The 22,692-nt window shown below is 36.4% G+C and overlaps 1 protein-coding gene across 2 annotated transcripts in view; it reads left to right on the top strand.

Moving 5' to 3' along the window:
* The window catches only part of IPO11 (importin 11), a 192,957-nt gene that overhangs the window by 70,843 nt on the left and 99,422 nt on the right, over positions 1-22,692 (top strand). For both annotated transcript variants that reach the window (XM_043488541.1, XM_043488542.1), the window contains exons 17-20: positions 9,428-9,461; positions 9,670-9,710; positions 10,982-11,098; positions 15,840-15,953. In XM_043488541.1, the coding sequence (XP_043344476.1) occupies positions 9,428-9,461; positions 9,670-9,710; positions 10,982-11,098; positions 15,840-15,953 (306 nt within the window). The remainder of the gene's footprint in view (positions 1-9,427; positions 9,462-9,669; positions 9,711-10,981; positions 11,099-15,839; positions 15,954-22,692) is intronic.

Raw genomic sequence — 22,692 nt, 5'->3', positions numbered from 1 at the left:
ATGCTGTGAAAGTGCTGCATTCAATATGCCAGCAAATTTGGAAAACTCAGCAGTGGCCACAGAACTGGAAAAGGTCAGTTTTCATTCTAATCCCAAAGAAAGGCAATGCCAGAGAATGTTCAAACTACTGCATAGTTGCTCTCATCTCACACGCTAGTAAAGTAATGCTCAAAATTCTCCAAACCAGGCTTCACAGTACTTGAACCCTGAACTTCCAGATGTTTAAGCTGGATTTAGAAAAGGCAGAGGAACCAGAGATTAAATTGCCAACATTCGTTGGATCATTGAGAAAGCAAGAGAGTTCCAGAAAAGCATCTACTTCTGCTTTATTGACTATGCCAAAACCTTTGACGGTGTGGATCACAACAAACTGTAGAAGGTTCTTAAAGAGATGGGATACCAGACCACCTGACCTGCCTCCTGAGAAATCTGTGTGGAGGTCAAGAAGCAACAGTTAGAAGCGGACATGGAACAACAGACTGATTCAAAATTGGGAAAGGAGTATGTCAAGGCTATATATTATCACCCTGCTTATTTAACTTATATGCAGAGTACATCATGCAACATGCCGGGCTGGATGAAGCACAAACTGGAATCAAGATTGCCGGGAGAAATATCAATAATCTCAGATATGCAGATGACACCACACTTAGGGCAGAAAGTGAAGAAGAACTCAAGAACCTCTTGATGAAAGTGAAAGAGGAGAGTGAAAAAGCTGGCTTAAAACTCAACATTCAGAAAACTCAGATCATGGCATCTGGTCCTATCACTTCATGGCAAATAGAAGAGAAAATAGGACGATTAAAAAAGAATTTTTTTTTATGAGCAAGGAGGGTTTATTGGAGGGCCTTGCAAGCAAGGAGCACAGGGAGCTTATGCTGAAGAACCTCAAACTCAGGATTCTTTAAAATTTTATAGTATGGGAAACTACTGTGTAGAGAAAATCTCTACTCCTGTTAGTTGCATGATAATGTTGTTTGATCCAGGGGATTATAATGCAAGTTGAGTGAAAATTTTTTGGTTTATTTGAAGTAGTATTACAACTTTTTATCAGTAGTTTGTAATTAAAACTTGGTCTAGGGATAATCGGTAATCATTGATGATACTGCAATATTTGGAAACTTCTTTTGTAATGTTGGGAATTTTAATTAGGTTTAAGATAATGCTAATGCTACTTTGAAAATTTGTACTTTTGAGCTTATTCCTGACTCATGTTTAAAAAATGGATGCTTTTAACTTTTTACTTTTTAAAAATAAGAATTATATCAAGTACAGAGAAAAATTCAGTGACTAGAATTAGAGCTACCTGGTTTTCCATATTTCCATTGTAATATTTCACGTATGTAAGAAATAAAACATTACAAATGGAGTGAAATCTCTGTATCTTTCTTTTCTCCCACCTGTATCTTTCTGTGCTCATTCTGTTGTCTTTTTGTTGAACAGAGTTTTTTAATTTTAGTGTAATCAGATTTATTGATTTCTTTTTTCTGTTTTGTTGTTTCTGTTTCTTGTTTTAAAAATTGGTTTTCTTCATACTTGCTTCTTTATTCCACCTGGGATTTATTTATCAACATGATATCAAGTAAGGTTCCATTTTTATTACTTTTTTAATGAGGATAACAGTGCTCCAGTGTTTTATTGAAAAATCCATTTAAAAAGTATCTTCTGCATGTTTTCTTCCATTCCTCTTAGAACATGTTACTTAGTAGATGCAATGCTTATGGCAAGTTTCAGATTTTAGAATGTTATTACCACAGTAGAAATAGAATGGCTAAATTTTTGATGAGAGGAAGTTTTGTTTCCTAGGACTCTAGATGATTCTCTAACCAGAATATTTGATTTACGTACGGGGCTGCTTTAGTTGTAAGGTTTCTGACCCATTAATATCTTTCAATTTTGGAAATTATAACTAATTTTAAAAACTCATTTTTACTTGGGTTATTTATGCAGTCTTCAATAAAACAAGCAGTAGTTGCTTGAAAATTAGCGTTAGTGTACTCTTATAAGGATTTCCCTGGTGGCTCAGATGGTAAAGTGTCTGCCTACAATGCAGGAGACCCAGGTTCAATCCCTGGATCGGGAGGATCTCCTGGAGAAGGAAATGGCAACCCACTCCAGTATTCTTGCCTGGAAAATCCCATGGATGGAGGAGCCTGGAAGGTACAGTCCATGGGGTCACAAAGAGTCTGACACGACTCTGCGACTTCACTTTCACTCTTATGAGAGGCAGTATATAATGTATATTGTAGTACAACCAGAAGATTTATAGTTTGGGGATGGGTGTTTTGGAATTATTGTCTGTCAAGCAAAGAAAAGGCTATTCCCATGGGCAGATTGACTACCAGCGTAGAAATAGTGAATTTTCTAGATGGAGTTTAAGAAGGCACTTTGGCATGTACATGACTGCAGCAGGTCCTGAAAACACTGGGAGTTGCAGCTGGGATCTGGGCAGAGATATTTTTTAACAAGGTGCATTAAAATTCTCCTATCTTTTCACTTTTGTGTCTTTCATGGGTCTCCCAATTCTATCAAACTTTCTATCTTACAGTTTTGATTTTGTTTTCCCACGTGTCTGTCCATCCTTCATGTCTCAAAAACACTATTACAGAGTTTTCCCGCTTATCCGCCTTTTGTGTCTCAAAGCACTGTTGTAAACTTTGTGTTAGTCTGTGTTTTCACAAAATGAATTCTGAATTCACTTATATTCAACACATGTAATTTCCAAAGAAAACATAAAAAGAAAAAAAATCTGTGTTTGAGCCATAAATTCCTAGGACCCTCTAAAACCAGGAGGAAAGGCAGCCTTAATCTAGTAATCTAGTAAGTATCTTGTAGTCTATTTTGGCTTTGTATTGATAGGTCTGGTATCCATATTGCATGAAAATGAGCTTTAAAATTTTTTTCTTAAAAGGAAATGAGTAAATGGAAGGTTTTTTTTTTTTTAAATCCTTTTAGGAAACGTATTTACAGGCATATTTCAGAATAAATACATTAAAATATGTAATTCAGTGATCTTGACTTTATTGCAGAATAGAATGAAAAGAGTACCATAGTAGTACTAAGTAGTAAAAGAGCCAGTGAGTAGGATAATGTTACTCATATTAACGTATCTCTTATGCCTAGCATCAAGTCAGAAAAATAGAAAATATTTAATGAAACAGTTGAGATAAGGATACAAGATTATAAAGTTATTACTCTGTTTCTCTTCAGCAGAGAAATAGAATCTCTTTCAGAATTATTCTTTCATGTCTGTCTTACCTTTTCCTGATGGTTGAGCCCCTGAGACACTGCCGTTTCTTGTTCCCAGCTCCACGCTCACGGCTTTAGTGTGTGACATTCCCTCCACTGCTGTGGGCGGGCTGTGGCAGGGGTCAAGCTTGAGGTTCCTCCAAGCCTGGACCTCGGCTCAGCCACCGTGACAGTTACGTGAAGGCTCATTCTCCTGTCAGTCATGGCAGTGTCTGTTACTCTTGCCTTTATGTAGCAGCCAGTCTTTGGAAGTAGTGTTAACTTGCAGTTCCTTCTTGTTCATTTCTCTGTTGCTGTCATGCTTCTCTGGAATCCTTCCAATGATTCTGATGGCTTGGTGGCTCTTGTTTGCCCCTGTATGGAATTACTTTGTTATCTTTTTAGAAGTTTTTTGATGTCTCAGATGAAGGTGTAGGGTAGACTCAGCCTGAGTTCACGGTCTGGGTCTGGTTCTCTCCTTCAGAGGTCTGTGTCTGTTGTGTGAAAAGTCATGTTTAGAGTCTGGTTAAGGGAAAATTTTGTTTGTTTTGTTTCATTTTCTTGCATTTATTTATTATTTATTGAGTTGTGTGTTAGAAATTGTCTTAGACTCTCCTCTGCCCATCCTCCATCCGATTCCCCTACTCTTCAATCTAGAAATTCAGGTTCTGACTTTCTCCTCCCATAACTTGTGAATTGCTGCAAAATTCATTGTTCCTATGCAATAAGTGCTTCCTATTTCTTCTATAGCTCAGGAAGAGCTCATTCTGTTTTTATTTGTGTTTGTCATTTTAAGTGCTCCTCTTTTCTTTAAAGCTGTGTGCTCTTTTCTTCCCCTGATGATTTGACTTCCTATTCTTGTAGTTAAAGTGCAGGCAAGTCATCGTGACTCGTTTTATCTTTTTGTCTGTATGGAATACTGCACTGACTTCCCTTTGTTAGGAGGGAAAACACATTTAGTTTTCATTCAGGTGTCTCTTTCCTATACTTAACTTGTGTAAATGTCATTGTTGTGGGTAGCGTGCATCTCTGGTCCTTTTGTGGAGGCAGATGAATGAAGATTTAAGGATAAGTTGCTGTTGGCAGTTTCATTTCCTTTCTGGGGGCGGGTGGCGGGGCATGTTTCATGTCCTGTTGTTTGTGAATTAAATTACTGCCACTGTGCCAGTTGTGTGCCTCACAATGTACTGCTGCTGCTGCTGCTAAGTCACTTCAGTCGTGTCCGACTCTGTGCGACCCCACAGATGGCAGCCCACCAGGCTCCCCCATCCCTGGGATTCTCCAGGCAAGAACACTGGAGTGGGTTGCCATTACCTTCTTCAATGCATGAAAGTGAAAAGTGAAAGTGAAGTCGCTTAGTCGTGTCCGACTTTTGGCGACCCCATGGACTGCAGCCTACCAGGCTCCTCCATCCATGGGATTTTCCAGGCAAGAGTACTGGAGTTGGGTGCCACTGCCTTCTCCGCACAATGTACTAAATACTGACAATTTGAAGATCCTAGAAATAGTTCATGTTCTCAAGGGAATTATCCTGTTCTTAAGCTCTTCATATTAGCCATTTTTATTAATAATTACTTAATATCTGGGTGTTTTTTCCCCCCTGCTGAATTGTAAGCTTTTTGATAACAAGGACTAAGTGTATCTTGTTCTTGTTCAGTCACTTAGTCATGTCCCACTCTTTGCAACCCCATGTTCTGCAGCACAGCAGGCTTCCCTTTCACTATCTCCCAGAGTTTGCTCAGATTCTTGTCCATTGAGTCAGTGATGCTATCTAACTATGTTGCTCTCTGCTGCCCTCTTTTCCTTTTGCCTTCAGTCTTTCCTAGCATCAGGGTCTTTTCCAGTGAGTTGGCCTTTTGAATCAGGTGGCCAAAATATTGGAGCTTTAGCATCAGTCCTTCCAGTGAATATTTAGGGTTGATTTCCTTTCGGATTGACTGGATTGCTCTCCTTGCAGTCCAAGGGACTCTCAAATGCTCTGCAGCATCACAATTCAGAAGCATCAATTCTTTGGTGCTCAACCTTTTTTATGGTCCAACTCTCACATCTGTACGTGACAACTGAAAAACTATAGCTTTGACTATATGGGCTTTTGTCGGCAGAGTGATGTCTCTGCTTCCTAGTATGTTGTCTAGGCCTGTCATAACTTTCCTTCCAGAGAGCAAGCATCTTTTAATTTCATGGCTGCAGTCACCATCAGCAGTGATTGTGGAGTCCAAGAAAATAAAATTTGTCACTGCTTCCACACTTACCCCTTCTATTTTCCATGAAGTGATGGGACCAGATGCCATCAACTTCATTTTTTGAATGTTGAGTTTTAAGCCAGCTTTTTCACTCTTTTCTTTTACCTTCGCCAAGAGGCTCTTTGGTTCCTCTTTGCTTTCTGCCACTAGAATGGTATCATCTGCATATCTGAATTTGTTGTTATTTCTCCTGGCATTCTTAATTCCAGCCTTAATTCATCTAGCCCAGCACTTCTCCTGATGTAGTCTGCATATAAGTTAAGTAAACAGAGTGGCAGTCAAGTAAACAGAGCCTTGCAGTCAAGGGGACTCTCAGATCTTCTGCAGCACCACAATTCAGAAGCACCAATTCTTTGGCACTCAGGCTTCTTTATAGTCCAACTCTCACATTCGTACGTTAAGTACTGAAAAACCGTAGCTTTGACTATATGTGTTTTGGTCAGCAGAGTGATATCTCTGCTTCTTAATACTCCTTTCCCAATTTTGAACCAGTCTGTTGTTCCATATTTGGTTCTGTTGCTTCTTGACTTGCATACAGGTTTCTCAGGAGACAGGTAAGGGTGGTCTGGTACTCCCGTCTCTTTAAGAAAGTTCCACAGTTTGTTGTGATCTGCACAATCAAAGACTTTAGGGTAGTCAATGAAGCAGGACTAGATGTTTTTCTGGAATTCCCTTGCATCCTCTGTAATCCAGTGAATGTTGGCAGCTTGATCTCTGGTTCCTGTGCCTTTTCTAAACCCAGCTTGTAAATCTGGAAGTTCTTGGTTCACATACTGCTGAAGACTAGTTTGAAGGATTTTGAGCATAACCTTTCTAGCATGTGAAATGAGCACAATTCTATGGAAGCATTCTTTGGCATTGCCCTTCTTTGGGATTGGAATGAAAACTGACTGCTTCCAGTCCTGTGGCCCCTGCTGAGTTTTCCAAATTTGCAAACGTATTGAGTGCAGTACTTTAACAGCAACATCTTTTAGCATTTGAAATACCTCAGCTGGAATTCCACATCTCTACTAGCTTTGTTTGCAGTAATGCTTCCTAAGGCTCATTTGACTTCACCTTCCAGAATGCCTGGCTCTAGGTGAGTGACCACACCATCGTACTCATCTGGGTCACTAAGATCTTTTTTGTATAGTTCTGTGTATTCTTGCCACCTTAATCTCTTCTGTTAGGTACTTCCCATTTCTGTCCTTTATTATGCCCACCCTTGCATAAAATGTTCCCTTGAGGTCTCCAGTTTTATTAAGAGATCTCTAGCCTTGCCCAGTCTCTTGTTTTCCTCTACTTCTTTGCGTTGTTCGTTTAAGAAGGCCTTCTTGTCTCTCCTTCTGTTCTCTGGAACTCTGCATTCAGTTGGGTATATCTTTCCCTTTCTCCCTTGCTTTTCGCTCATCTTCTTTCCTCAGCTCCTCAGACAACTATTTTACCTCTTGCATCTCTTTTTCTTGGGGATGGTTTTGGTCACCGCCTCCTGTACATTGCTACGAACCTCCTTCTATAGCTCTGCAGGCGCTCTGTCTACCAGATCTAATCCCTTGAATCTACTCGTAACCTTCACTGTATAATCTTAAGGGATTTGATACAGGTCATACCTGAATGGCCGAGTGGTTTTTCCTACTTTCTTCAGTTGAAGCCTGAATTTTCAATAAGGTGCTCATGATTTGAGCCACAGTCAGCTCCCCGTCTTGTTTTTGCTGACTGTGTAGAGCTTCTCTGTCTTCGGCTGCAAAGAATATAAATCAGTCTGATTTCAGTATTGACCATTTGGTGATGTCCATGTGTAGAGTTGTCTCTTGTGTTGTTGGAAAAAGGTGTTTGCTATGACAGGTTCATTCTCTTGGTAGAATTCTGTTAGCCTTTGCCCTGCTTCATTTTGTACTCCACAGCCAAACTTGTGTGGTAGTCCAGGTATCTCTTGACTTCCTGCTTTTGCATTTCAACCTCCTGTGATGAAAAGGATGTCTTTTTTTTTTTGGTGTTAGTTCTAGAAGGTCTTATAGGTCTTTGTAGAACTGGTTAACTTCACCTTCTTCAGCATCAGTGGTAGGGGCATAGGCTTGGATTACTGTGATGTTGAATGGCTTGCCTTGGAGATAAACTGAGATCATTCTGTCCATTTTGAGACTGCACCCAAGTACTTCATTTCAGACTCTTCTGTTGACTGTGAGGGCTACTCCATTTCTCCTAAGGGATTCTTGCCCACAGTAATAGATACAATGGTCATCTGAATTAAGTTCATCCATTCCTGTCCATTTTAGTTCACTAATTTATTTCACTGATTGATGGACTAAAATGTCAATGTTCACTCTTGCCATCTCCTGCTTACATCCGAATTTACCTTGATTCATGGACCTGATATTCCAGATTCCTACGCAATGTTGTTTTTTACAACATCATCAGACACATCCACAACTGGACATTGTTTCTGCTTTGGCCCTGCCGCTTCATTTTTTCTGGAGCTATTTGTAATTGCCCCCTGCTTTTCCCCAGTAGCATATTGGACACCTTCTGACCTGGGGGCCTCATTTTCTGGTGTCTTATCTTTTTGCCTTTTCATGGGGTTCTTGTGGTAAAAATACTGGAGTTTGCCATTCCTATATCCAGCAAACCATGTTTTGTCAGGACTCTTAACTATGACTTGTCCATCTTGGGTGACCCTGCATGGCATGGCTCACAGCTGCATTGAGTTAGACAATCCCCTTCATCACAACAGGGTTGTGATCCATGAAGAGGAGGTGTGTCTTACTCAACTCTATTTCTACAACACCCAACATAATGCCTGGGAGAAATAGTTCCTTGTTGAATATTTTTAATTGCATGAGTATGTCATCTTTTCATTAGGTCATTTCATAGTAGAACACTTGGCATAGTGCTTTATGTATATTGGATAATCAGCACATTTGTTAAATCATTTAAAAATCTAGAAATGTTCGTGTTACCTTTAGAAACAATGACAAAAAAGAAAAAGCAGATGAGAAAGCAGCTGCGCACAAGGTTTTTATGATCTCTAGATGTGGCACTAGAGTACTTAGCTAACTCAATGAACATGGCTAATAAGCACCTTAAGTCCTCAGCTCCTGTAAAATGATCAAAACTGTCTGTAGAAAATGACTTGAAAGGAAAAACCAGTTGCTGTTATAGGTGTGGAAAGCGTAACAGCATCTAAAAAACTAGAGGCTGTTGGTCAGGAGATTAAAGTTGTAGATACATTATTTTGCAGAGTAGCATATAGAATTTATTCACGGCTTGAGTTTGTGTTACTTGGTGTGGAGATGGAGTGTGGTAGCCTGTGCCATTTAGCTGGCCAAGTCACAGGTAAAACCTGAAAGGAAATGTAGAATATGCTGTCATGATATGATTTTCCCACATAACATGCTGATACACACACAAAAAAATGTGATTTGGCAAGGTCAAGAGCTTGTAGAAAGCTCTTGTGAACTTTGAGGTTTAGAAAGTCGCAGACTTTATCTTTTGGTTGTTTCAAGAACTTCCTGTAATTGAGGTTACAAGTGGCATTTTGTGTTCTTTTTCCTTCTCCGCCTTCTTTCTCTTCTCCCTGCTCCTCTTCACTTAACATCCTCCAGCTTCCCTAGGCCCGCCCTGTTTTCCTGCTTCTCTTCTCTGCTTCTCAACTTGCCCTTTCCCTCTGGCATCATCCACAGTCTTTTCTCTCAGTCTCACAGTCTCTGCAGATTTATGGCAAATTATTTTTCGACTGGATTAAGCAAATCATGGTTAACTGAGAAGGGTGGGAAATGATAAAATTTTACTTTTTCTTTTTAGCCCTTGCTTGCGAAGGAGAATGTCCTTTTGTTTCTAGATGTTAATGTACATTGTGACTTTCATATTAACAAAAAGGATAGAGAAATTAATATGTGATATGTTTTTTTCTCATTCGTTGTTAATGATGTTTACTAATTCCAGAATGATTCAGATTTCACAATATATTTTCTTTTTAGGTCCGTATTGAAACAGCTACAACTCTGAAGTTAAATATCCTTTAAATATTTTAAAAATACTTCACTGCAAGGGATTTTAGCAACACTTTAAAATTAATTATTTTTAAAAAGTAATTTATGAGGTAGTTTAAAATGTAATTTTTGATTGGTTTGTTATATTTGGTTTTTACATATATTTTATCCTGATAATTTCATATATTCTCAATTTCATGTATTCTCAGTATTCCTTAACCGCTCTTCACCTGTTGATGATTTTGAGTTTAGAACAGATCAGTTTCTGCCGGTAAGAATATTTATTTCAGGTTTTACAACAATTTCTCTGCTTATGTCTTTTGAATATTGTGTTATTTTACAGCTGAAATTGTATGTATCTATTATTTAGTAAAGCTGCTTTCAAAAGTATATTTAGATTATTTTGGAAGTGATCGCTTTTATTGGTAACTTTAATTTTAATAATTATGTTTGTTTTTGTTTCATTATCTTGTCATCCATTTTAGAGTTGACTGCTGCACTTTTTGTTCTCACTATTATAAGGCATCTATTCATTTCATTTCATGTTTGTCTGTTACTTTTCATCCTTAGGTTATCCCCCTCTGTTGTCTGTGTATATATGTCTATCCTACACAAGAGTACCAATTGCCTGAAAAGCACAATACCTAGTCTTACTCCTTTTTTTTCTTCACTCAACCCTCAGCACCTATTTTGTTTCCACATAGTTGTGACTCAGTAAACACTTGTTAAATATGTAAGTATGATTGGGGCCTTAGTGTTTGGTTTTCTTGAGAGGGCTAGACAAGAAAACTTTATGATAAAATATCTGCCTATATTTCTTATGGAGTCATAAATGGGTAAACTTGTAGAACAGAGATTTTTCTTTAATAGAAGAATCATTAAATGCTTTTGGATGAAAGGAAGATGTTTTACCAATCTGTTTAAAGGTGAACCAAATATCTGAAAGAGCAGACGTTTCTGTATCTGACATCCTATGATTTGTTAATTTCTACTATAACTTTCATGATGCAGAAGTTAAAAGTCAGACATAGGTTTTTTGTTTTCTATTTCCTAATCAGAAACATTTTGTTGTACTTACAATTACAAGTGTTTGTCTACAAAAATTTATATCAGAAAACTGGTATGTGAGTGCAGTAATGGCATTCCTCTTGCTATAATGAGTAGACTTTGCAAAACAATAGGCATATGTGGAAAAGAAGTGACAAAGCACTTTTAAAGGTTGAATTAGCTGTATAAACTTTAAACACAGAAAGTTCAGACACACTTTTTCTCTGAAAACATTTGTGGGTGAATTAAATTCGAAAATGGGCACATTTAACAGCAATAAAGAAGAAGATCACTGCCCTAAATATTGACAACTTAACCAATTTGAAGTTGTATAGGTAATGGTAAGGTTTTGTCTATTTGTCTTTTATTTCTTTGATATTATGACTTAATTTTACCTATTTCTTTCTTTTTTTTTTTTTACTTCTTATTTCTGTCTTTATGTGAAGGTTTTTTACATTTCTGTACCAAACTTTTATTTTTTCTTTTTACCTACAGTATTTGGAAACCATGTTCACACTACTCTTTCAGTTACTTCAGCAAGTTACAGAATGTGACACAAAGATGCATGTTTTACATGTCCTATCTTGTGTGATTGAAAGAGTCAACGTGCAGGTAATTTTGTTGTAAACTTGAAAATAAATGTTAGAGAAATGTGTAGAGTATATGTAGAATTCATTAATATCTTTGCTTTGTACACATTGTTTAGTGTTAAAACATTCATTAAAATGGTTCTATTAGGTTGTGATTTCAGTTCTGTATCAAAATTGACTTTTATACTTGCGTTTTTAAAAAATGACCTAAGAAAATGAAGAAATAAAAAATTGGATCAACAATGTAGTGTTGTTTGTTAGAAAGCAAAATTATATATCTTTTATAAAATTCAGTTTATATTGACTAATACTTTTTAAAATTTAATATGTTTGAGTGCATACTCACAAGTGTCAGTCAGCAAATACAAATATTCTCAGAAATCTGTTGTTTGTACCTTAAAAACTGAGTGTGTTTTGCAGTCTAGGCCATGTTATATCCATCACTGGTTTAATGTAAAAATAATATGTAAAGTTTTTAACAGTAAATTATTATTTAATTGTATTTAGTTTCCCTTATCACTCCTAATGTTTGTGAAAAATTGTTAATCCAGGAACCACACTGTAATTATCCTGTAATTTCTTACATCTAAGTTTACACTGCATATTTTTATTTGAAAAGTGCTGAGTAAATCTGTGAGGTATTAATTAGGAAAAAATAACTGAATTTAAGTCCACAGTCCTGGAGTCTGCTCCTGAATCTGTTAGTGACTTCTGACAACCTTGAACCTGCTTATTAATTCTTAAGCAGTTGATGAGAATTGCTATCAATTATTGAGTAATGACAAGTTTCCAACTTCTCTGCCAGGTGATTTGCATATATTTCCCATTTAATCCTTAAAAAAACCTTTGAGTGGGAATTAGAATTCATTATCTCGAACAATTTGAGGCTTCAAGAAATTTGCCAAAGTTCAGATGTTTTAGTGGCATTGATAATATTCAAACTCAATGTTAACCTTCTCACTGGTAGTTCAGCTAAGAATCTGCCTGCAATGCAGGAGACCCAGGTCCAATCTCTGGGTTGGGAAGCTCCCCTGGAGAAGGCAATGGCAACTCATTCCAGTATTCTTTCGTGGAGATTCCCATGAGCAGTGGAGTCTGGCAGGCTATAGTCCATGGGGTCACAAAGAGTTGGACGTGACTGAGAAACTAACACTAACAGACTAACTAACTGAATTCAGCGTTATATTGATGGAACACCCATTGCAGTTTTGAGTGACCATTAATCATTTTGAGCAGATTTGAGGCCTGGTGTCTAAAAGTAGTAATGTCTTAAAATTTTTTAACAGTTGTGTTTCTTATTACATTAATTACATTGTTTCATTTTGATATTGGTTTATAAATAACATTGAGACTGTGTTTTAAACTTACTTCAAGTCCCTGTCTCTGCTCTTTGGCTTGGATATGGTCTTGAACCTTGAGTCCTCATGTATAAAATGGTAAAGATAACTCTCAAGGATTCCTGAGTATAAAATTATCACAGATATTTAATATTAAATGTTCAATATGCAGATTACTGTACAACTGCAATAAATTATTTAAAAATTGATTATATTGTAGAAGCAAGATTTGGCAGTTTTTTAAATAATCTTATTTAGATATCATCTGGCTAATGGGAATTTCTTAAAGAAGGCTTTTTTTTTCTTTTTGTAGAAATGAATTTTCTTAGCCCTATCTCCCCAAACCACTAAACCTTTTCCCACACAAGTTTAACATTACTCTTGCTTAGTAAATTTAAAAATTCTTTCGTTTCTATCCATGGTTATCTTTCACAGCACACATAGCCTAAGCAGCTCATATGTCTATATCATTAGTAAATAAGATATAGTTATCCATTAATACTTTTTGTTTTTAGAACATGAATAGGAAAAGGTCATGAAAAATGTTTTCAGGAAAAACATTCTCTTGTGTTAACCTTTGAACAACACCATCACTTAGATATTCTTCAGGTATCATTTGTATATAAATATGATTTTGTCTACTAGATTGCAAACATTTTGAGCCGTCTTACAGCTGTACTTTCTGACACATAATAGTTTTTGAAGTTTTAGGGAAGTCACCATCTTTATACCATAGCTTGAAATTTTTTGAAGATTATATTTCTTCTTTTTTTTTTTTTAAAAGAAGTACTCGAAAAACCTGTAAATAAATTATTCCAGTTCAGGTATTCTGTAAATACACAGTCAAGAAAAAATGTGTTAATCATCAGATAAGATGTCAGGTAAGCATCTCTTAATGACTTAAGCATTTCTGAAGGAAAAGAACAAAATTAAAAATTAAAGAGCCAGTGTGAAATGTTAAATATTCTGTTGAAAGTGTTAGCTAAAATGAGATGTTAATAGAGACTTACTTTTTAAATTCCCTTGTGAATGGAACCTTTGTTAAAACGTTTGTTAGTCTGTGACATATTCGAGTTTCACTTGTTTTTCTAATGTGCTATGAATGAAAGTGGTATCTTCCTGTGTAGAATGAACTGGTGAGACTATAATGCTCATAGGAGAGCCCCACCCCATTCTGTTTTTTGGAGGAGAAGTGCCAGAGGAGGAGTGCTCTCGTCTCAGTTGTGCTATGCTGGTGGTTCAGTTTCTGTTGTGGGATATTCAGCCTGATACCTATAGAACATTCTTAATTCTATGTGTTTTTAAAATGTTATTTAAATAACTGATCATTGGTCTACCAAAAATGCATAATCACTTTAAGAACTGTTTATAGTATTTTTTTAATCTTTTACATCTTTTCATTGAAAAATTTTAAATATGCAGACATGTTGTAGTAAATCACTACCCATATATTCTTCACTTCATTTCATCACAGCACTTTACCCTAGTATATTAGACCTCTCCTTTTTAATCATAATCATGATTAGATTCAGAGAACTTAACATTGATGCAGTACTGTTTTCTGATATCAAGTCCATATTCAGGTTTTCTCAGTTGCCCTAATAATTTATTTTTTTACCTCCCTCCTCCTAACCTAAGGAAATGTGGTTGGCTCTCATGTTATCACTTTGTTTTCTAATCGCCAGCCCCCTTTTAAAATCTCCTACAACGCTGAATCTATGAGTGATTGTTTTCTTCCATTTATTTTTATTAGTTGGAGGCTAATTACTTTACAATATTGTAGTGGTTTTTGCCATACATTGACATGAATCAGCCATGGATTTACATGTGTTCCCCATCCCGATCCCCACTCCCACCTCCCTCCCCATCCCATCCCTCTGGGTCGTCCCAGTGCACCAGCCCTGAGCACTTGTCTCATGCATCCAACCTGGACTAGCGATGTGTTTCACACTTGATAATATACATGTTTCAATGCTGTTCTCTCAGATCATATGAGTGGTTTTTAAGATAGTGTCTTTGAAGCATTAATTTTAATTTAGAGCATACTCTAATGAACAACTGAGACTGGGATATAAATATTTCATGACTTTCAAATGTAATTGGGTGCTTGGTTTTATTATTCTCCCTGTCTATAATTCATAGCACATATTTCCTTTCTTCCATGCCTTGGAAGATATTCTGTTTAATTTGTTCAAAACCCAAACTTTCCTTATCAGTAAAACATGCTGTTTTTAGTTGAATATGAATGCATTAGTTACTCTGAAACCTGTTTTTATGTATTAACCGGTCTGCCTTTATAAATTAATTGGAGGGATCTTTGAGATAGAGCACTTAGCAAAATTAACTGCTCAATAAATATCTGTTAAAATAATATGATTCAGAATTGGATACAAGAAGAGTTTCTTAATATTTATTCAGTTTTATCTCACTGAAATATTTGGGCAAATATTTAACTTCTTATCTTTTGGTATCTCCTATCCTAAACCCGGGGGGGGGGAACAAATCTTAGAGATTTTTTTTGCTGTACTTTTAGTGTATGATGTTTTATAAGCAGAATAAAGACACTCTTACTGTTTCTGGGAGCAGTTTTTTTGTTTTAATTATTGGAGTATAATGCTTTACAATATTGTGTCAGTTTCTGCTGTATAACAAAGTGAATCAGCCGTATGTATGGGAGAAATTTTAATTTTTAATCCTTGGGATTGATAGTACTGAAACTGTGAAACTCTAGTGTTTTGTTTTATCACCAAGTGTACTGTCACCAGGTCAGTTCCAAATACTGGGTGACTGTAGGCCTAAACCTGGAGTGCTGTTTCCAGGTTCTGTGTGGAATCAGGTTCCATTTTATTTTCCAAAAATCTCATTATCAAGCTGTGCTGTGTGTGATGTAGGGGATATTTTTTAAAACTGGTGAAGTTAATCCATATTGGGGTTAACAGTTTTATCCTTTGAAAAGGATTAAGGGTTCATATGTTTACCTTTATATCCTCCTCTTCTTGGTGCCTAGTCTTCAGGGCCTGATACTTGAAAGATGCCATTTGGTAATGGTTGAATGAATGAGGAAATGCTGACTCTTTTAAAAACATTATAATTGCCAATTATATAAGTTGTTTCATTAAAAAGAACCAGGATATAACAGCATTTTCTATTATTTCTGTTAAAGAAGTAACTTTTATATTCCTAAATTTTATTTCATGCAATAAATTTGCTGCTTGTTTAAAATTATTTAAAAAGATTTACCCTAGAGCTCTGTGTCTCTATGTACTGTCGAATTTATCTTTAAAAGGATATATACTTCATACATTACATCCAGTAAGTATTAACCCATTTGCTACCTGGGACCTGATAGGTCTGTCAGTGTTTCTAAAATAAGTCACCTTCTTTGCTAACACAGTTCTGTTGCTTCCTCTGCTTCTATTGTGATAGATACGACCGTATGTAGGATGTTTGGTACAATATTTGCCTCTTCTTTGGAAGCAGAGTGAAGAGCACAATATGTTGAGATGTGCTATTCTGACAACACTTATTCATCTTGTTCAGGTAAGTTTCTTCTCCACAGTTTCTAGTTTAGTTTTTTTGTTTTTTCTCCTCCTTTAAATTTTTTTTTTACTATTTTCATGTGATTGGTGTTAGTGGCAGTGAAAGACCTCACATTTTTCTTTTTCATGTGTGATCTACAGAATTTAAACACACTTTTTTTATGTTTACTATGAGCATTTTTTGACATATAAAAAAATATTCTCTACGTTTAAAAGACAATTTCTTTCATTAGAGGCGGTTGTCCCCAGAAGATAGACTTGGGATTTTTACAGTCAGTTGTTTTTTGCATGTCGTTTCCTTGGTATTCAGGGAAGAACATAAACTTACTCTCCATTTTCACTTAATTTAAAGTAAAAATTTTCCCTTTCATATTGTTGGGAAGACAGAAAAACAGGTGAGTTGCCTTTGAGGGAAGGAGTTAATTTGATACTCGATATATTGACTTTGAGGTATGGGGATGTGCAGCAGGTTGAGAGACCCTAAAATTTCAGAGAGAGCTGGAGCTGCAGTTCTCATTTGAACTGTTAGGGTGGATTATGGTCTGATGGTAAGAGAATGGAGAGGCAAGCACTTAATGAGAATATCTGTCTGCAGGGATGCACAAGTGACTTTTATTGCCTTTGCTGCAAAAGTTGATAGAGTTTTTCCAATGGGGAGATCTCTTTCAAAATTAAGAATTACTACTCTAAAGTGTTCCAATAAGTTAAACTAATATTAGTGTTTTTTTTTTTTTTTAAAAAAAACCTTTTTCAGTCACCTTGAAGCATAAACTTATGCTTTCACCAAATATTTATGGTGAGTTTTACAGTTATAAATTTCTATCTGAGACAGTTTTAGATACATAGATAGTGATAAAAAAATTTTTTTAAGCACTTTTGTCTATTCTTGTGATTATCCTGAAAAATTGTATCCCTTTAATAGATGAGGATACAAAGGTTAATAGAAGGTTAGCAATTAGTCTGAGATTGCTCATGTAAGCATCGGAACAGAGTGATCCTCATGTCTTTTGCCTTATATCTCTGCTAAATGTGTTTTTAGACTCAATTTGAAATTTTTATGAAGGAGGTGTGCTCTTCAAGCAGTGTTACCTCAGGAAACCTTAGGAAGCTATAGTAACTTGTGGGAAATGTTTGGAATCTATAGGACCTTTTCCTTTCATTGTGACACCCTGGGTATGTATAGGCCAGTGGTGCAAGTTTTCAGCTAAGTAATCATCTGCCCTTCTTGGAGAAAGCATATAATGTTTAACATTAAAAATGAGACTACCTTAAAATAAGTTTTTCAGTCATTTGAGGAAATTATATAATTATTAGGGTTGTTGGTCAGTTTCCTTTCATGGAAATCGTTGCATCTTTCAACTATCATTTTTATTTATTTATTTATTGAAATTTAGTAGACAGATATTAGTATAAGTATTTGTCTGTTTTTATTTTTGTTTTCCTTTTTAAAATTCTGGGAACCTAGACTGATAGTCTGTCTGATTGAGGAGTGTAATAATGAATGAAAATAAACTTTCTCACCTGCAGTAGTTGGCTGCAGTAGAAGTAGGCATTCATTTATTTGATAAACATGTTTTTGAACACCTGCAATATGCAATACATACTAGCCACTGGGAAACAGAAATGACTAGGACAGGCTTTCTGCGAATGTGGTTGTCTAGGGAAAGACTGGACAGCTAAGTGCTCTTTTAGCAGTAAGAACAGGGTGCTGTGGGGTACTTGGTGGGTTACTTGTCTCAGACTTGAAGACCTCATGTGGGTCATCAGAGAAGTCTTCCTTCAGAGGTGATACCCAAATAGTGTATCATTATCTCTTGACCTCCCTGTATAGAAGATGAGGATTTAATTTTCATTTTCCTATGTATCATGACTCCTATCCTTCAAGCCTCCCAATATAGTTAGATTATAATTTAAATTAGGTCACTATTTAGTGTTTGTATGACTACATACACAGAGTTCATATATAAAGAATGTTGAAGTCATTTATCATTATATATGGCTAATTTTCTATCCTGTATAACCATCCGCCTAATCTCCACTCCTGTATTAATAATTTTGTTTGCTTAGTTTATTATAAGTTTCCTGTTACCGTGCAGCAAGTTACCACAGATGTAAAGGAATAAAACGGCATTCAAAATACCTCACAGTTCTGCAGGTCAGAGGTCGAGCACCATTTTGTACTCTTTGATCAGCCTGATAGCCTGAAATTGACATGTTGCCAGACTAAGTTCTCCCCTGGAGGCGTTGAGGAAAATTTTTCTTTACGTTCAGTCAGCTTGTTGGCAGAATTCAGTTCCTTGGTCTGTAGGACTAAAGTCCCAGTTTAGTGCTGGCTGTCAGCTGCAAGTGAAAGTGAAAGTTGCTCAGTCGTGTCTGACTCTTTGTGACCCCATGGACTGTAGCCTGCCAGGCTACCTTGGAATTCTCCAGGCCAGAATACTGGAGTGGGTAACCATTCCCTTCTCCAGGGGATCTTCTGACCCAGGAATCAAACCAGGGCCTCTTGGATTGCAGGCAGATTCTTTACCAACTGAGCTACCAGGGGAGCCTTGGGGGCCCTCCCAGTCTCTAGAGTCCAGCCACATTCCTTAATCATGACCCCTTCCATCATTATCGTCAGCAGTGGGGAAATTCTTGGTTTTCAAATCCCCTCAGGTTTTGAATCTCTTAACTAGCTAAAGAAAACTAGCTAAAGAAAACTCTTTAGAAGAGTTCGCATGGTTAGGTCAGGCCAATCTGTACAGTATTCTTATTATAAGATCATTCAGTTTGAGACCTTAATCACATCTGGAAAGTAATATCTAAATTAGCATTTGATTGAATAACTGGGGAATGGTCTGTGTACACTGAAGTTAGGAAGTTAAGAGTCATAGGTGGTCATCTTAGAATTCTGCCTGCTACATTTAGCTTTCTGTGTAACAATCTATTCTGTCCACCTGTTATCTAAACATTCCCTCAGTATGTTCATACACATCAGGTATTTTATTACTGTCATCATCTTGGAATCTGGAAAATTCATATGAGCTTTAGTATGCACTGGTTTTTATTCTGTGCTTGTTCATGGCTGTTATAACTGGATCCCCTTTCAATGTCATCAGAAGGGTTCTTCTTGCCTATCCTTTCTGTAGGATGCCTGTTTTCTGTACCTGTCTTCTTCCTTGTTATGACTTCCTCTTTCTGCTGGAGCCCACGAATGTCTGTGGCATTCTGCAAAAGGTACTTGGGGGGTAAATTTTGTCAAGATTTTGCATGTGTGAAAATGCCTTATAGTTTTCATGGTGACTAGTAGTTTGGCTGGGTGTAAAATTCTGAATTTACCCCTTTAGGGGCCTTTTTCCTGTGTCTTCTAGCTTCTGGAGTTGCTCTTAGGAATCCTTAGCCATTTTAATTCTTGTTTCTTGAATGTGTCATCTCTTCTTTCCCTTTGGCAACTTATATGATCTCTGTGTTTCTATTTTCAATTTCATGATGATGTGGGTATATTTTCATTCCACTGTTCTGGACACTTGATGTATATTGCAAAATGGAAACTCATGTTCTTGGGTTCTAGATAACTCTATTACATTCTGTTGATTATTTCCACATCTTCATGTTTTTCTTTTGTCTCTTTCTGAGCTTCTTGTTACTTAGATGATAGATGAATGACTCAGCCCTATATTTTTCTTACTGTTCATGTCTGCTTTTCCTTCTCTTTGTCCTTTTGGGGAATTTTTTGAGCTTTATCTTTCAATCTTTTTATTGAGTTTTTCTTTCCTGCTGTAATACTGTTAATGTCTATGAGTACTTTCTTTTTAAATTAAAATTTTATTTCTTTATTTTGAATTGAAGTGTAGTTGATTTATAGTATTAATTTCAGGTGTACAACATAGTCAATTCAGTATTTTTATAGATCACACTCCATTTGAAGTTATTACAGAATAATGGCTGCATTTCTCTGTGCTGTGTCCTGTATCCTTGTTGATTATTTTATACGTGTGAGTTTGTGGCTCTTAATCCCATAACCCTGTTTTGTCCGTCCTCACTCGATGAGTTCTTTTTTGTATTGTTGAATAATCATTTTATATTTGTATACAATCATTTGTATACAGATAAAATCATTTGTATTGTTGAAAAATCATTTCATTTTTGTTTCATGAATACAGTGTTTTATTCTAATAAGGATATTAGTATTTTTATAAGCTTTTGTCTCTACGTGTGGTCTCTGTTTCCTTCAGTCGTATCTGTTGATGTGATCGGTTGCCTACTCTTTTTATTTTCTTGTGAAACTGAAGCATGCACAAAAGAAGGAAGAACAGTATAATGAATCCTTAGGTAACCATTTCTCAACTTCAAGAGCTGTATCAATATTTTGTCTGTATAAATTTTATATTTTAGAGTGGGCACTAAAAAGTTAATCAAAAGGATTGAATATATATATGGGAAACTTGCTGATTGTGGGTTTTTTCTTTAGAATAGTCTAGCTGGAAGCTTTTTTTTTGTATGTGACAAATGTTTTGGTTCTGTGATTCTGAGATCTTTCCTTAGTGAAAGATCCATCGATCTTTTGCCCATTATCTTATATCACTGTTTTATATAGTATTCCTAGTCTTGATTACCTGATGTCTCCTTGTCTTCAGATGCTTTGTTTTACCTTATGAGAATAAATGGCCAAATCTGTACTGATTAAAGAGGGCCAGTTGTTTGACTATGCACAAGGATGAGATCTTGTCATCAAATGTATTTTAAAATACCTTCTACAGGTCCTATTATTTTTAATATTTCCCTTCGGCTTCCCTTTCCAAAATACCTTGTGCTGTCAATTCCCAAGTCTTTTGGAGTTTCTGTAGTGTACATCACGTGGTTTCTTGCCCTTTTTCACTACTGGCTTTGAGCTTTGGTTTTCTGAGTCTGCTAAATCAGTCTTTCTTTCCTGCTTCCAAAAATAAGTTGCTTTTATCTCTTCTTAAGCTGTCTTTGTACTTAGAGTTCTAGATCTTTAAAAACACATACTCATATATCCTTTTAGTGGATCTTGGGAGAGCACAGTAGTAAATGCATGTGTTATATCCATCAGCTTTCTCCAGATGCTAACATAGTGATTTCTAATACAGAGTCATTTTGTATAGCTGCAACATTGAGTATCACAGTTGGGTGTAAGGGCCAGTTCTTGTTGTTGTTGCTTAGTTGCTAAGTCATGTCTGATTCTTTTGCAACCCTATGGACTGTAGCCCGCCAGGCTCCTCTGTTCTTGGGATTTCCCAGGCAAGAATACTGGAGTGAATTGCCGCTTTCTTCTCCAGAGGATCTTCCTGACCCAGGGATCGAACCCAGGTCTCCTGCATTGGCAGAAAGGTTCTTCACCGTTGAGCCACCAGGAAAGCCTGGGGCCTGGTTAGGAAGGCATAAAGAATGTGTCTTGAAGTTCAGAGGAAGGAGTGTTATCATTTGTATTTTAGAAAGGTAATCAGTGCACCAGTGGGGACACTGGTTTGGAGTGGAGTAAAACTAAGGTCAAAGAAATAGTTGGGAAGCTCTTCTATTAACTGTGAAAGAGACGATGATGTGAAGTAAAGCCATGGAAAGAAGGGGGAGAATTTGAGATGGAATTAAGGATTGCTTAGATTTGGGGTGGGGGGGAAGAAGCACAGGAGGTAGTTGTGGTATAAATTTTTGCTCTGTAGACAGTGGTTCATGTCACTTGAGTTAGGAAATGCAGGAACAGGAGCTATTTTTTAGGAAGATAGTGGGCTGGTTCAGTGCTTTACTTGAGATGCCTTCTGGTTGATGATTTCCTGTGTCATAAGGAGTGTCTGGAGTTCAAAGGTGTTGGGTTGGCAATAATAGATTTTGGACATTATCAGCAAGTACAAAGCACGTGAGAAGAGAGCCAAAGACGGTACCCTGAGAAACACACTTTTTAGAGAGTGGTGTTCTTTTCTCCCTGCTTAACTGTAACTATAACTGCAATCATTTCACAGAATTGTAGACATTGTTTTATAGTTACAGTTGTGGATCGAAAGTGTTCAAATTTACTTAAAGCTGCATATCTGGGGTTAGACACATACTTCAACCCACTAGATTACAAATCTAAATTTCTTGACGCTTTAACTGAGAGAGTCTTTTATGTTTAGCGGTTACTTAACTTCAGTTTTGCTAATGCTAGCGTTTTGTGCTCATTAGAATGTGCACTAAGTAAGTAGATTCTAACATTCCTAGGAAATATTGTCTATTGATATTAAAAACTGAACTTGATTAGTTTTCCTTAATTTTTTTTCTTTTTTTGTTCTGTTAAGAATTGAGCTGTGGAGAGTAAAATTTAACTGAATTTTAAGGCCCAGTTTACTACTTTATTGAATGTGACATTTTAATAAATCTTCTCTTTGGAAAAATCTTCAAAAGTCTATCAACCCTTGCATAGTTGTAGAAAGGCCCAAACTTAATGTATTTAAGAATAAACTTAGTGTATTTCCACTGAAGTATCTATATTCTGCTGATAAAATTTTTACTTTATATGTATGTGTATGTCATTAAAAGAGGCATTCATATACATTTTGTTGCTTTGTAATTATGTATTAATTGTATTGACATCTGAATTATTTTCTAAGTGAGGAGGTGTTTGATAGTTAGTTTGGTTTCCTTTCTTTGCTTATTAGATGGTAGAGATTATTATGAGTTAGAAATTGATTTTCTCTCCTTTTTTGTTCCTTTCAAATGTTTAGATTTAGTGTGATGCACTGAGTCAACCTCCATAAGACAGTAAT

The sequence above is a fragment of the Cervus canadensis genome, chromosome 16 (genome assembly GCF_019320065.1).
Source record: "Cervus canadensis isolate Bull #8, Minnesota chromosome 16, ASM1932006v1, whole genome shotgun sequence".
NCBI lineage: Eukaryota > Metazoa > Chordata > Mammalia > Artiodactyla > Cervidae > Cervus > Cervus canadensis.
Note: the sequence above shows the minus strand (reverse complement) of the source record. Positions and strands in the feature narration are given on the sequence as shown.